Source organism: Passer domesticus, chromosome 3 (assembly GCF_036417665.1).
Source record: "Passer domesticus isolate bPasDom1 chromosome 3, bPasDom1.hap1, whole genome shotgun sequence".
In the NCBI taxonomy this organism is placed as follows: domain Eukaryota; kingdom Metazoa; phylum Chordata; class Aves; order Passeriformes; family Passeridae; genus Passer; species Passer domesticus.
In genome coordinates, this window is record NC_087476.1 from 17,073,721 (window position 1) to 17,089,378 (window position 15,658).

The 15,658-nt window shown below is 39.3% G+C and overlaps 1 protein-coding gene across 4 annotated transcripts in view; it reads right to left on the reverse strand.

Moving 5' to 3' along the window:
* RNF144A (ring finger protein 144A) overlaps positions 1-15,658 on the reverse strand; it is a 61,706-nt gene that overhangs the window by 6,115 nt on the left and 39,933 nt on the right. For all 4 annotated transcript variants that reach the window (XM_064412007.1, XM_064412010.1, XM_064412009.1 and 1 more), the window contains 5 exons: positions 6,302-6,406; positions 6,042-6,102; positions 4,827-5,034; positions 2,898-3,045; positions 1,566-1,655 (listed from right to left, as the gene is read on the reverse strand). In XM_064412007.1, coding sequence (XP_064268077.1) covers positions 1,566-1,655; positions 2,898-3,045; positions 4,827-5,034; positions 6,042-6,102; positions 6,302-6,406 — 612 coding nt within the window. The remainder of the gene's footprint in view (positions 1-1,565; positions 1,656-2,897; positions 3,046-4,826; positions 5,035-6,041; positions 6,103-6,301; positions 6,407-15,658) is intronic.

A 15,658-nucleotide genomic window follows, 5' to 3' on the forward strand; every position in this document is an offset into this window, starting at 1 on the left:
CTGCACCACTGCCACGGTGCTCTTTGCAACCCATACTGAGTGCACTGGTCAGACAGAGCCAAGCTAGAAGCCAGCAATTCCATGGACCAGACTGACTCTGGTAATTAATATAAAACATCTATTTACACCCTCCTTTCAACCTCAATATGCCATCAAAGAAATCAAGTTTCAGTTATTTTGTTTTGCTGTTTTTGATTTTTGGTGTGGTTTTGCATGTGTGTGTATGTGTGTTCTTTTTCTTTAAGTAAAACTGTCTGCTGACTATTACTTAACTTACTTTTTCCTTGGTTCTTTTTCTTCTGAAGAAATTTCTGCCCTACTAGGCATCAAGCCATTTTCTCTGGCCAAAGCAAATATTTTTTTAAACCCACAAACAACAAACCAAAGACTCACCTCAATTTGCTTTGGATAAATCTAAGAAGAACCTTAACAACTTACTCAAAGCTAACATAAGGAAACAATTGCAGTGTTGATTTGGCTTCAGTGGGTTTAGCAGAATTACATCCTGACTAGTAGTGAATTATCACCTTCTTTCTCAATAATAGCCAGATCAAACATTCCATATATCAAACATATTTGCACGAACTGCAGTGGCTTAGAACAGATGCTAAATATCAGATTAATCACCTCATACTACAGGTTTAACAAGTAAACTTCTTGTACCCACACACTTCCTGAGATACCATTGGCTAATCCAAGCAAAAGCCAGTCCACAGCTCAAGACACCCAGTGGTGGTGGGTGAGAGGGGCAAGATCCTTCTCCTTTTATTTCAGTTTCGTTGCTTATCCAGACTTGATGATTATTCTATAAACTTGGAGTTTATGCTCACACAGAAAGAAATCTCAGCTTCAAGAAAAGTACCTTGTCTCAAGCTAAGGTAGGTTTTTCTAGGCACACAGTTAATTTAGAAAGAGATGACTCAGATATGCAGATGTCCCCCTATCTCTGAAGTGACTGTAAAGGCGGTAGATTGGACCAAGTCACACATTAGCATTTATACTGCATGCATCAAAGTGCTGCAGAGAGCTCTTTTATTACTAGCATTCTTGCTGAGTCTAGCAACACTGAATCTAGACTACATAAGGTATAACCACACTCTCTGCAATTGTCAGTTTGAATCTGTGTTTGAAACTACTGATAAACCTTCAGGGTTCTTTCTATCCAACCAACAGGAAAGAGTCAGATAGAGACCATAGCAAGATAATGTTTGTATTCAGGTTAATTCATTTCCAGTTCTGGATCCAGAGCTAAAAATGCCTTGCAGGAAGAGCTTCCTTGTAAATAATACTGACAGTGGCAACCTAGTTTATCCTCCAAGTTCAGTGAGAACAATCTGAACTGGCATTGAACTGGCTCTGCAAACATACCTTTTCTGGTTCTCAGTGGCATTTTGCCAAGGAGAACCTTCTCTAGGAGAACTAATTGTTTACTCCAAGCTATTGCCCTCTTTTTATCTGCTACAAAAATCAGTTACCATTTGGCACAGAATTTATCCTAAGGAGTTAAAATGAGGAACTATGACATTAGCAGGCCTGTAGAGAACTTTCAAAGATCTGAGCTTTACCTGTGTCCTGTGCCAGATAACAGATGCCCTGGAGTGCCCCAGCTTGTTTCGACAAGGTCCTTTGTCGTAATGTATAAGGAGAAAATCATCCTACAAATATTAAATGAGAAGGTAGGCAATAAACAGAAGTTCAAGTTACAAAACACTATATCCTGACAACTTAAACCCAGGAATCACACAGGAAGATAAAAGCAAGTGGATATGGCCATGTTCAACCTTTCGAAAGTGCTTTGTTTATAGTTAGGTGTCTTCACAAGCAGGTTTGTTTGGTGTGTGTTATAGATATATAACAAATTTTTCTCCCAAGCTGCATATTTAAATGCTAGCATGAAGTATAGCAAGAGAATCCAAGAAGGTAAGCTGACCACTGCATTTATTTTACACACATATAGCAAGGGCAAAGGAAAATCAGTACTTGTGCTGGAGTCTTCCCAAAGCTGGTTCCTTTATCTAGCTGAAGAACAGAATGACAAACAGAATGACAGATTTTGGTGCTATTACATCCCTATCAATTCTGTCAGCCTCTCACAAACCAGACAAGATAGCAGGCCTAGTTCTAAGGCAACACTGCTTTTGCATCTGTGAGAGCGTGCGAGAAGCCTGTGACTTCAGGATTGTTAGTAAAGTATTCAAATGGAACAACCACAAGATTTGAATAGTTGGAGTAGCTCTCAGGAACCTAATTTCCTTTGCTATTGTTAACAAAGTTATAAAGTAAAACTGATGACATGGAAACAGATGTTGTGTATTGTATATACTCTGATCCGTGGGCATGATAACAGGCTGATTTAAAAAGTATAAACATATGAGAGTAGCAGCTTATAGACCAATAAATTCCTGCTGTTGGGAGAACATTGTATTCTTTCTCCTATGTCAGATCTATTTCTTGTCCCACAGAATACAATGAATGGTAAACAAATTAGACTGCTAGTGACATACCACATCTAGTTTGTTAAACATCCTCAGACTAAGAGCATTGCTAATCTCATACTCTAATGCCTTCAAGAAAGGCAACATTGAAAAGTCAGCAATGGAAAAAAAAAAGCAACACCCTTCCCCATGTTAGGTGCCATGTAAAGATTGTAAACAAATTACTGTCGTAAGATTTTATTTTTCAATAATTATTTACTGACTCAGACCAAATGCTAAATTCACACAGGTCAGACAAGTAAAACAGAGGATACAAATCCTATCAAATTCTCAGCACCAGCTCTGGTGTGTTACGGCCAGAAGATAGTGAGCTATTTATTTAATTGATTAAAGAGACAGCTGGATAGCAAAGCAATGAACTTCTAAGCTTCTGAGAGCCAAGAGTGTGTGGCATGTACTCACATCAAGAGATTCCAGACAGTACCAGCAAAAGGCATGCTTGCAATTCTTACACATCATTTGGGCACAGCCTTCATCTCGTTCAATGTAAACTTTACACTTTGGACAGCGTTTGATTGGAGCATCATCATCTTCCATTTTGAAAACTGAACTGTGGGAGAGAGTGAGAAATTAGTAAAATGCATGATCATGTCAGTTTAGAAAAGAATGTTTAAGAACTGTGCTATGAGGGCAAGCCTGCTTTTTTTTGTTTAAAAAAAAAAAAGAAATTACTAGAGATTCAGGAGTTCAAGTGATTTTATTATTCCGATATTATGCCTGTACACTACTTTTCAAATATATCTCTAGAAATAGCTGTTTAATGACTACAGTGTCTACATAAAAGCTAGGATATTTTCTTTACCATGTAAAAACCAGCTTTTTTGTGATGTAATGATACTAACTGATATTAAACAGCTTTCTTCTGTAATGTACCAGATGAGCAGCAGGTAGCTCACACCTAAATATTTTGTACATCTAGATTATTTTCCTTTTCTCTCCTTTCTTTCTCAGATGAAGAAACAATCCCTTGATTGCACAATAACCCCAGATCACATCCCTTTAGACTGGGGTACCAGGGACAGAGGACTTGTCTGTGCCCTCCTTAAGAATCCTCCTAGGAGTTTCCCTCCAATCAAGAACAATAAGGTTTTGCCACATGTTGTTCTTTCAGTTAAACTTTGTCTTTGTTGACAGACTCCTAATAAGCCACTGCTCATGAGTTAGGGTTGCCACTGACTGTTCTTGCACAAGTATGCAAAACCACAGATATCCCCTGATATAATGGGCACAACACAGAGGAATGTTGAAACAGTGGAACAATTTTTATTTCTCTTGTGTAGATTTCTACTATATGGATGTTTTATGCTCACTAAGAACTAAAATGTAAATCCTACGGCTACTGCCACTGTGAGATACAAGAATGACCGATGGAGAATCAACAATTTGCTGCAAAACAGGACTGATGACTGATTGATTTGCCCAATAGCAGGGTAAAAGGACACACACTAATTATTAACACTAGGGGTGACTGTACTAGAAAAAAATGCTTTGTATACATAAAATGTATATGAAACTCCTAATGCTGCTAACAGGCCCATTATGCTCCAGAATAATGAAAAAACAATTTTTATTTTTACTCGGTGGAGTAAAAAAAAAAAAGCATGGAATAAAAACTAAAAGCAACCAAAATACTATGCAAAAGTAGATAAAGTTTGTTACCTTGCCATGAAATTTGGCAACCTTCAGTTCTTGTCATGCACACACAAATGCATGTGCCAAAACTAGTCTATTTGATCAGGAACTCATCATGACAGCATCCTAGCTAGTGATCTGTTACAGCAAAACTTGAAAGAAGACAAGGTACGAGTAACTAAGTCCAAGGTTGGACAGGGCTTTAATGATGTCTTGGAGTGCAACACAATCTTTGAAAAAGCTCAGACATTAAGTGGAACACATGCACAATGGTCTTTCTTCAGTGGCTGCAGTTTACCACCAGACACCACTTGAAACAGAACTTAAGATCATATGGCAAATGTGCAGCAGAGGGGATGATTGACAGGGTATCCTAAAAATCACTGTCTGGCATTATGTTAGCGACTCTCACATTGTCCAGGAGAGCAGCAGTAACAAGATCATCTCTCAGGGGAAGCTGATGAGCTGCCTGGATGTCATATTTTCCCCAATGGGGCAAAAGGCCAAAAGCTCAAGCAGCTCTTTTGTGCTTTGCTGGGAATTCTGGCAAAAATTCTGCCAAGAGCTGCTCAGTTTGAGAATACAGCATTAAAAGAACAGGAACAACTAAGTGAAGGAAACAGCTTTAGAACAAAACCTCAGGAAAATGCCTCTTTGAGTTTTTAGCTTCTAAATACTTAATCTTTTGTAATATCTTACCTTGTTTCTCCTGGAAGAAAAGAGATTGGCATGCTCTCTTGACAGCCTTGACCCGGATGCCAATTAGATTTGCAAGCAGAGCAGAACTCAATGTCACACACTTTGCACTGGACCAGCTGAGGGTCCTGTGGGCTTGATTCCTGGAGCTGGCAAACTGCCTGGCACGTAGAGGATGGACACCAAGTCCGGCATGGATCCAAAAGCACTTCTGCAAAGGGACATAAAAGAACCAGATTCAAAGGCAGATACAAGATCAGCCTTCCATAACAATGCATTTCAGCTGAGGTTGACTGGCAGGGCATTTGAAGACACAAATTTTCAAAAGGAGCTTTTTCATTTATATGACTCACATTGACACAAATCTGGCCTGCTTTGCAAACAGGCACCAAACCAAAGTGAGTTTCATGAGTCTCAATTAATTGCCAACTTTCATTCACTGAACTAAACTTGTTCTGATAATGAGATGCATTTTTTCAGTTGTATTTGAAATTAAATACCGTGTATACTGTGCAGTTAAACCCACCAGAAAGTGTTTTTACAATATCTTGCCCAGTAGGAACCTATTTCAAGTTGACCTCTATCCTAATGTAACCACATGATTAACAACAGCATAAGCCACAGTTTTATCTCTTTCTTGGATGCTCCTTACAGATAATTAATTTCATGTTTCAAAGCCCAGTGAAGGCAATAAAAACTTACCAATGATTGCAGTGGTTTCTAGGTTGGATCCTGCCCCCAGCAAAACTTTACTGTAAATTCTCTATGGCCACACCATTCCACATCTCCACAGGCACACAGTCAGCTTATGTTCTCTTAATGTGTTTGTATCATTACACACATGCTCATTAATTCTGTACCAAATGCTGACCCAGGAGATAATCTTGGCTCTGTGAAACAGGTCAGTATTTCTCTCCAGCCCCTACAATACTAGTAGTCAACTTAAACAGCAAAGCTCAAAATAGAAGTCACTCCCTCAGTTATTTAGGAATGTAATACATAGCAATTTTCTTTCCTTAGTTTATTCCCAGAGTGCTGCAGTTCTGGGAATCATGTAGGCAAGAACAGAAGCAATTACTTTTTAGGTTTTGGGGTTTTTCTTTCTGATGACCAACCAATTAACGCACAATGCTACTGCAAGAACATATGCATAGATTCCGATTTATAGGATTGCTCTGGAACAAACCCATTCTCACAGCCTTCAATGGGTAATGTTACCTCTTTCAAACTGTAGTTTCTTATACCTTTGCATGATTTCTGATGCAACCATGCACTCAATCTGTTGAAAAAAGGAAAAGAAGAAAAAATTCCAATTAGGAACAGTAATAATCTAGAAATTTTAAACACACAGAGTATTTGACCTTTGAAGAATTAATAAAAACATATGTTGTCAACAATGAAGATGTAACATAAAAAGCAAGACAGATTTAAACATCCTGTACAGAAAAGAAAACACCCTCTTTGCAGGAAGAGTGTACCTCATTTTCTTGCAGATGACCTCGCTTTGGGCAGGCAGCATCAGGGCAGCTGATTGCTGTTTCTAGACCTTCTTTGATCAGAAGTTCCACATACTGTTTTAGGCACTGTAAGAGAGCCAAACACTGAGTTAACTATTCTGCCAAGGTTTAATCACTCAGTATTTTAACAGCTTTAGACTGAAAATCTGAAGAACTTAAACTTTTAAAAAACAGGCACTACTGTGTCTGTTTTACAGCCATGAGCCACGTTCATAGCTTTTGCCACAGTTATACCTTTAAGTAGAAAACAGAAAGTTCATTTCCTCACCAAAATCATAGAATCATTTGGGTTGAAAAAAACTTCTAAGACCACTTAAACCAAAATTAACCAAATAGTTCTTCATCAATTTAAAATATGCAGCAAATTTAAAAAAATAACAGCAGGGAAAGAACAAATCAAAGAGGATGCAGAGGCAGAAAAAACAATAAAACACCTCCATGATACCATTAGATTAACCACACTCTAGAGAAATTTGTGTGACTGGAAGCCACAACATATCTTAGTAAGCAGTAATTCCCCTCAGACAGACATCTGTCAAGCATAGTAGAACACAAAGGGAGTTGACTATTTTGACATCTATTCTTGGAAAATAACTATTTGAACTTCATGGTTAAAGAAGTAACTTTTCCACAAAAAGGAAAAATGTGAGAATTAGGACTCCCTGAAGAACTACAGTTTCCATGGGCACCAAATAATAAATATTGGTAATACTAATAATTTTCTCCCCTAGCAACCACAGCATTTTACCCACTCATAAATGCAAATGCAGCCTCTAGCACAGCAGTGCACAGCATGGCTGTCAACAAAGCAGAGAAGAAATGTGTATATTTTTGACCAAGGGCAAATTAAGATTAAAACTTGTTATTGATGACCAGCAACTCCCTTCCACCTCCATCCTTCCTACATCAAGCTGAGAGCTAATGCATAGGTGTCTATTGGGAAGACAGGGGAGTGATGAAGAGACCCTGCTCTCTGCTGCTACCATGCAGCTTCTACCAGCCCAGTGCTACACAGAAAGAGCAGATGAGGTCTGCTTCCCAGTGGATGGGGCAGCCTGTGATGTTCTCACCCTGCCTCTGTGCTCAGCTGGCACAAGCAAACTGGAAATAATCACACAACGAGGTCCCTAACTCTGTTTGCAGATGTGTGAATAGTGAGGCTAGACCATCAGTAGAGTAAAATGAAGATATGACACCAGCTCAGCATACAGCTGTGTGGGAGGCAAGAAGGATTACACACTCTGCAGCAAACTGGCAAAACAAGGATTTCAGCTACCATTGCTAGACATTGCTAAAGGTATTCAGCTGCTGACTAACCACCAGCCTCGGAAAGCAAAGGGCTGCATTGACTGTGGCAAGGCTGGTGTGCCTAACTTCAGATCAGAGCACAAAACTGCTTCTCCCAAACTGTTCTAGTTAGTTTGGGGGAGGGACAGACACCCCAGGCAGTCCCCGGAGGTCCCCCTCAGCTGTGAGTTCGCTGGTAGCAGCAGGCAGGCAAGGAGGCTCCACATGGCTTTTGAGGGTGCTAATTAAATAAGGGTTTATTGGGGGAGGGAAGGGACAGGAGAGGAGGAGAAGGGCCAAGAGGGAGACTGATCTCCCCCTCATAACTTAAGAGGGAAAAATCAAAGTGTGTGCAGAATCAGACTTGTGCCAATGGGATTACAGATACATGATGGTTCAGGGCAGGACCACAGGCTTAGAATATACCATACATTTTGGAGGGGTGAGACAGAGCATACCATTCAAATAAAATACAACATTACACCAAACTGCTTATTCCTTCACCCTGTGCAATAAAATAGCCCATCAACAAGCACCGTTCAGCCTAACCCTCAGGTATGCGGCTTGTAGCTGTTAAAGTTCAGACTTCAAACCTCTACTCTTTCTCTTCTGCCTCTCCATTTGACTATACAGCTCCTTTCAGACACCTCTATTAACAAAGTATTTTAGATTTTACCTCTCGTGGCTTGATTGCGGCAAAGACTGTACTTCCTGCCCACACTATCTCAGCTGCTCTGGTCCACAGCATTTCTGGTGGCAAGTTGCCACCACCTTGATAGCACGACAAATCATTTCTGCTAGAGCTCCCTTTCTCTGTGTCTCCCACACATTAGGGAACGCAGGTCAATTTTTTTGGAAAAGAAAAACAGAGATCAGATAATTGATATTTATAAAATTTTTAATTGTGCAAAGAAATCCATGTATGACAGACCACACATAGTCTTTGTCTTCCCCAGTAGGGGTTTAATGAGGACAACTGTTTCTTTAGTAGATGCTGACTTGCAGAAGGTTTCCAAGCCTTCACTTGGAGCTCTGCAGGGCAGATGCTGGAACACTTTAGGAGAACCCATATTACTAACCCCAACAGACTGAGCTCTGCAAGACCCAGACCCCAGGCTGTGTGCCTTGGCAAGCTGTGATTTCAGCTGTAGTGAGGTATTAGTGCTGCTATAATGACACTGCTGGCTCTTCCCTTTCCACTCCATTTGCAGATGCCAAGTGTGGATTAAAACGAAAATGCATACATTTTTAATGCCAGCACTTAGCACTTATAGAAAGTACTTTTCAAGCTGAATGAGCTTTGCTATCATTAATCATTAATGTGACTAATTCTCCTCCTCAGCCTGTTTAGGACTATTGCCAAAGCCTACTCGATTTGCTTCCCTTTCCTCTCATTTTCCAAGAAACTACACACTTCATTCCTGTCATGAGCAGTGTTCATGGCCTTTCCCTTCCCCTTAATGGGGCATTGGCTGCTGCCTTCTCAAAATCAGCACAACCAAGTGCACTTCTCATGCTTCACCTTCTGAGAAATGCCTCAAGTCCTCAAAATGTTGCTGGAAAAATTGGTAGAGGATAAAACACACTATCCACTCAAGACACCCCTGAGACTTCTTAGGTGGAGGAAGATGAACCCAAAGCAGTTGCAAGAGAATTTGATGCACAGGGTACCTGGGGCTTCTCTTGAGGGCAGGCACAAGACATGTAATTTGTATAAGATTGGCTACAGTACCAGAAATGCAGTAGCATGCAAGCAACAAAACAAAGCATGATAAGGTATTCAGTCATATACTAAGAAAAATTAATTGTAAAACAATTACAAAAAGATGACAAAATTTTGTAAATTTTCTATGCAACTTGATTCAATGCTGGAAGAAATTATTTTCATAGTCCTTCCATTAAGGCAATAAAGTACTCTATAGCATGAACAAAAAAGTGTGAGTGTAGGTTGCCCCAAACAACATTCAAAATGAAGTCTATTACATAACTTTTCTCAGAGAAAACAGCAGCTAAAATTAGATACCTAAGACATGAGATTGGAGTAAGGTTATAAGAGTATACTGACATGTATTAAACTAATATGCTGAGGAACATATTCATTATTCCTCTAAGGGATGTGTGTCAGAAGAGGCCAGTTAGCTCCCCTGAGCACTACTCCTGTATTGTTCCCTGTGCTCACATGCTCCTTGTGCATCCCTGCTCTGTCCCCTTTCCATCCCTGCTGTCCTTTCTGATGCGTGCATAACTTTTTCTGTCACCTGGTAACCTGTGAATCCTAGAGGCATTTTCTGTCCCCATGACAAAGAGCAGAAGCATATCCATTTTTAGGAGTTTTGGCCCAGATCCATTCTGTCACAAAGAAAACTGAGACCCCAATTCAGCAGCAGTTTTACTATAAGCTGCCTATATAAATTGGGAACACTTTTTTCTGTTGCCTCAGAGACAGATGACTAATAAGGGAATGACTTTCTGAAGCTGCCAAGCCCAGTGTAGTATTTAAAGCTCTGCAAGATGTGTTGTATTTCTAACCTCTACACATCAAGGACTGTGCCACACAGGAAGGTATGCACGACCGCTGATATGCCATGGCTTTAGAGCTTCATATTTTTTTGTTTAATGTTCTAAAGACCAACATATCCTATATAGGACTCAAAATGCTTTTTTTTTTTTTTTGCCTAATTTCAAAACCACAACACAATTTTCCTCTCCTGCATTTAGCTTTAACAAACCTGCACAGGCCACAGCAAAATTTTTGGATTTTCTTTTTCTTTTAGAAGAATTCCAGAAATAATCATGCTTAGTTCTGATGTTGGTGCTTTGATTTATTTCTCCTGACATCAAAGCCCAAATAAACCCCACCATAATTCCAAAAAAGGAATCTTGACTTTCACTGTTTACATGGGGGGGGCGACACTTATCTACCATCTACTTTGACAGAAAAAATGTGTTCACTTGGTGCCTGAGGTCATTTTACAATACAAAATGCAAGTAATTAAAAACACTTGGAGATGATTTGGGAAAGTTATAACTAATTTATTTTTAAGAACATGTTATTGCTACTATTGCAGGAAACAACGACTGCTTTTTCAAGATGTCACCTATTATTTGAGTTAGACAGACAAAAAGATTATCCTGAATGATTTTCTTAACAGCTGATAGGTGGAATTTGTTCAAATGTAGACTTCTGACTACACTAATGCTGTGAAGCAAGTGCCAAATCAAATGGGAAATTTTTTAATCAGTCCATGGATTTGGAAAGGCCAAAAACACATGACAAGAGCAAAGTATATCACTATATCATCTGATTTATTTCTTAAATCTTCAGATGTATTTTAGTGCTGGCACTAGGCCACAGCCATCACCATATGAAGTGAGCACTACATGCAGAATCATCACATGCTGGTATTGGAAAACAATTTTTAAAAAACCAAAACACATGCACCGATAAAATTAAAAGGGGGGAAAATAAAAAGAAGAAATCTAGCATTTACCAAGTACTAAAAAAGAAAGGGAATTAGTTTTTTACAATGTATTTAGTAGCAATAAATATTAAAGGTAGGCAAAGGCAGTTGCTATTGTGCACAAATATTAACCTTGGAGATAACCCTGCACTTTGGGCAGACAATCACTAGGAATTTACACTGCACTTTAGAAACACAAGGAAGGGCTGACATGCTTTTTCAACAAGGGAGATTTTTTAAAGCCCTAGCTGAAAACCTTTTCAAATGGGATAATTATTAACATGTAGACTAAATTGCTGGTCTCAAATTCCATATCATCTGCAAACCAGGATTAGACAAACATCTAAAAATATACATAAATACACACACACATAATTACATAAACTTGCATTCGACCACATGAAGAGTCAGGAAAAGCTGGTTGGTATTTTGTGATCCACATTACAAGTGATATCAGGATAGGTACATGCAAAGATCCCTTGGGGCATTAAATTCTTGGGTAAGATGATTCTTCTGTATGAAGAATATGAAAGGATATTGAGTGAGAAGCACTTATTTTGTGTCTTGTAGCTAAAAATCTACAGTTTGGTCTGTGGGTCACTTTTATGCTAACATAATACTAAGCCAAAGCTCAAAATTCATGTGATGGGGCTACACAGACAACCAAAACTACTACAGCATCAACTCCATTTGGTAGTACTTTTATGCTCTACATACTGGGAATTTTTCTTTACATTGCTTTAAAATGAATTCTAAGAAGGTGATATCTTTTCCTTCCATAAGACAAGGCAATACCAAGGTTATTCTGCTGCTCTGTGCAAATTCCCCATAGCTAATTCTGCAGTCAGTCGGGTGAATAGGTTGAATTTATACACATAGACAAACTGCCTGTAAATCTTTTGGGTAATATGATGCAATGTCCTATTTTAGGTTCAGATTAAAACAGTGCAGTGATGTAGTGTGCAATCACTGGGGCAGGGGGAGACAGCATGTTTGAAAGTGAGTGAATTTCTTTCACTACAAAAAAAAAAATCTGAATGTCTGTATCTCAGGTGAAGACTAATACTCTTGAAAAAATAGCTCACTTCCTTTTGTCCAAATAGCAAATTCACTCTGAATGTCATTCTCTAGAAATATTTTCCATTTAGACAAACCTGAAAAATTTCAAGAAGAAAAACTCCCCTAAAACAAGCAGCCTGCATCTGGGGTGTTCTCTGAAGAAGGAAGAATGATACAAGGCTAGAACCTTCCCTATTCCTGAAAGGGAGATTCTTGTAGCCACATATAACTATCATATACTACCTTTTAAAATATTTTAGTGCATACTTCTTAAAGTAACAGGATTACTTATGTGGTATTAGGAACAAATCACAGAATCCTAGCATGGCTTAGGTTGGGACATACCTTACAGATCATATAGTTCCAACCCTTTTGCCATAGGCAGTGATACTTTCTACTAGACCAGGTTGCTCAGAGCTCTATCCAAACTGGCCTTGAACACTTCCAGAGATGGGGTATGCACAACTTCTCTGGGTAACCTGTCCAGTGCCTCACCACCATCATTGTAAAGAATTCCATCCCAGTATCTAAACCAACTCTTTTTCAGTTTGAAGCCATTCCATTCCCACTTGTCCAATCACTACATGCCTTTATAAATAAAGCCCCTCCAATTTTCTTGTACAGCCTCCTAGTTGGACTCCCTGTAGCAAACCCCACCATAAAGTTACCTGTCCCTGCCCTCCCTTTAATCCTGACCCATAAGCTTTCAGTCGTCTCCTTATCAATCCCCAAGTGTAGCTCCACACCCTCCAGCTGGTTACTGACATACAGAGTGACACCTCCCTTTCTTCTGCTTGTTCTTCCTAAAGAGCCTGTATCCTTCCATTTCAACACTCCAGTCATAAGAGCAATATTATTTAAACTTGGTGTTCTACAGAAAAAGAAAACTACTTTCTGAGAAGTTTCCACGGTACACTTACCGTATACAAGAAAACATATGCAAGAAAAGAAAAAGAATAGTAGGTTCCTCAGAGAGGTTTTAAGCTTCTTTCAAATTTACTACATGGCCTTTTTGTGTAAAGTAGTTATAATCCTGCCTCAAATCTATTGTTGTTTAATAACAGGCTCAACTTGAAACCACTCTTGCACTGCTGCTCCAGTGTGCCTAATTCTCTACAGCAGACCTACAGCCCAGCTTTTTAATATCAATCTAATCCTACTTAGTTGACGAGCAACTTACTGGAAAATATCTATGCACACTTAATCACAGAGATCTGTTTGAGGCATATGCCTGACTGTGGGAGTGATTCTTCTTCTTTACTAGATAAACTGTCAGCTATACTGACCAAATCTGCAAGCACAAGCTACATTCAACTTCACAAACCACCTAGATCTGAGACAGATGTACATTAGAAGTGTTTAATGTTTGTGGCAATACTTTGAACTTAAATAATTTTCACTTCTACAGACATCTTTTCAGAAACAATTATCTACTTGCAAAGACATCTTCACTATTAGAACTCAAAGTTTTATTAACCCTAATTTATCATCTTAAGAATAAATCACAGGAAGAACAAATTCACTTATCTTGACATGCAGTACTTCAAATCTGAAAGCAGTAACAGAGAACTGTCTTACATGTTTATCCTTTATATCCTTTGTTTTGTTACAGAGACAGAAATTCTGCTACACAAGCATACCAACCCTTGACTACAAGAGAAGAACCTGCAAGGCACTCCAGAGCTCCACAACAGGGAAACACCTAGAGCCTTATGCTGTGAACAAGAAGGGACACATTGAGAGAGACTTTGGCCAGGACCAGGGATAGAAGTGGAAAGCAATTTGAAAGACCCCTGTTTGACAGGTTTCCTGCCTCTATCCTCCTGATACCTGGCCCATTTTAAAGATACTTTTTGTTTAAAATTGTCAAGGGTAAATGCCTTTTTCCCACCATGCTGTCAATGTTTAAAGACTCCCTCAGCTGTTCTGTAGCCCTGTTATAGACCATATTGTCAGTCTAAACACAATCACATCATCTTCCCTGTGGATGATGGCCAAACAGGATGAGAGCTGGGAAAGATAAATACAACCCATGTGCTTCCATGTTTGAGGACAAACCATCTGAGCATTCTTTCCTGAGCTATAAAAATGATTGTTTTCCAAGAGTCCTTGTGCTCCCAGCAGCTGGTGTAATCTTAGTATGGGGACTGGCCACATCCTGGCATGAGCAGGCATTCACCCATTGCAAATTCTGCTGTTGGAGCAGTGATGGCTGTTGATTCCTCCTGAGGACAGCAGAGTAGATTTTGCTGCCTTGGTCCTACCTCTGTCCAAATGCCTTCTGACAGTACACCCAAATATCACAGCAGTCCCTGGTACATGCTTCTTAATGAGTGCAAACAACAAGATGTTTATATCAGGGATGAGGTGCATCACCCCTCTGAATCCAGCCTCCAAATTTCTCTGCATGAGATTGTGCCAGCTTGAGTACAGAGAACAGCACCATCAGGCCATCAGTCAACAAATGATGAAGTAAGGCAAGAAGAAATATATTTTCAAGCAAGCAGAAAGAGAAGCCCTGATGACTACTTCAGCTTGAGAAATGTCAGGACATGGCAAATAGCCTTTGAGACACAGCAATCAGTGGCTGCAGAAATCACAACACCAAGAAACCAGAACTAAAAGCACTGGAAAAACAAGGGCCTTTCTCCAGCTGAGTATCTTGAAAGAGAAAGCAACACAGACTAACAGCTGCCCAGCCTTTGAAGTGGTGGGTTTTTTTTTTTATATACACTTTTATGGCTGTGTACTTTAAAATTTATAGAAGTTGAACAATTTTTCTTCAGAGGAATTAATCACAGCAGTAGACAGCAAAAAATGGCCAAATGACACAAGGATAACACCTTGTGATACCTCTTCATCTTTGAATAGGTATTCCAAGCAGATGTACATGTAAACCTTTTTCATTACGAATATTTATCCCTCCATTACTTTGCCAAGCTTTTTGTTCTCACCTATTTATGGCTGTAGTTGGTAAAAACACAAGGTAAACTTTACAAAAATTAATTTATATTCAAATGTCAACATATGTGGGATGAATATCAAGTATTCAGATGGAAAAAAATACCACAAAAAATTCCATCTTATATGCTTGAGAAAAGTTTATATCAGAGCAGAAATAGCAATTCTGAGTGGGAGGAAAATACACCTGCAGCAAACAAAGGCCCTTCCCTTCTCACATGCAAAACCCTATGCAAACCAACATGAGCTAGTTTTCCTAACAGCCTAATGAAGACAGATAACACTAATCTCATTTAGTGACATCACACAGGAGAAGAGAGCTGAAGGCTCTGGATCAAGTTTAGTTTTCACCCAGGGTTCTGCAGTACCTGCTTATTAAAGAAGGGAGTTCTGGGAGTTCTGCCACCCCACCACCTACAAGACAAGTGAGAATGCAGCCAGCCATGTGAACTGCTATGCAAACACACAGTGACCTCTAACCATGAAGTCTCTACTGATATATCACATGTCCAGATTAGTACCAGTTCTCTGCTAAGGTTGGGGTATGAGC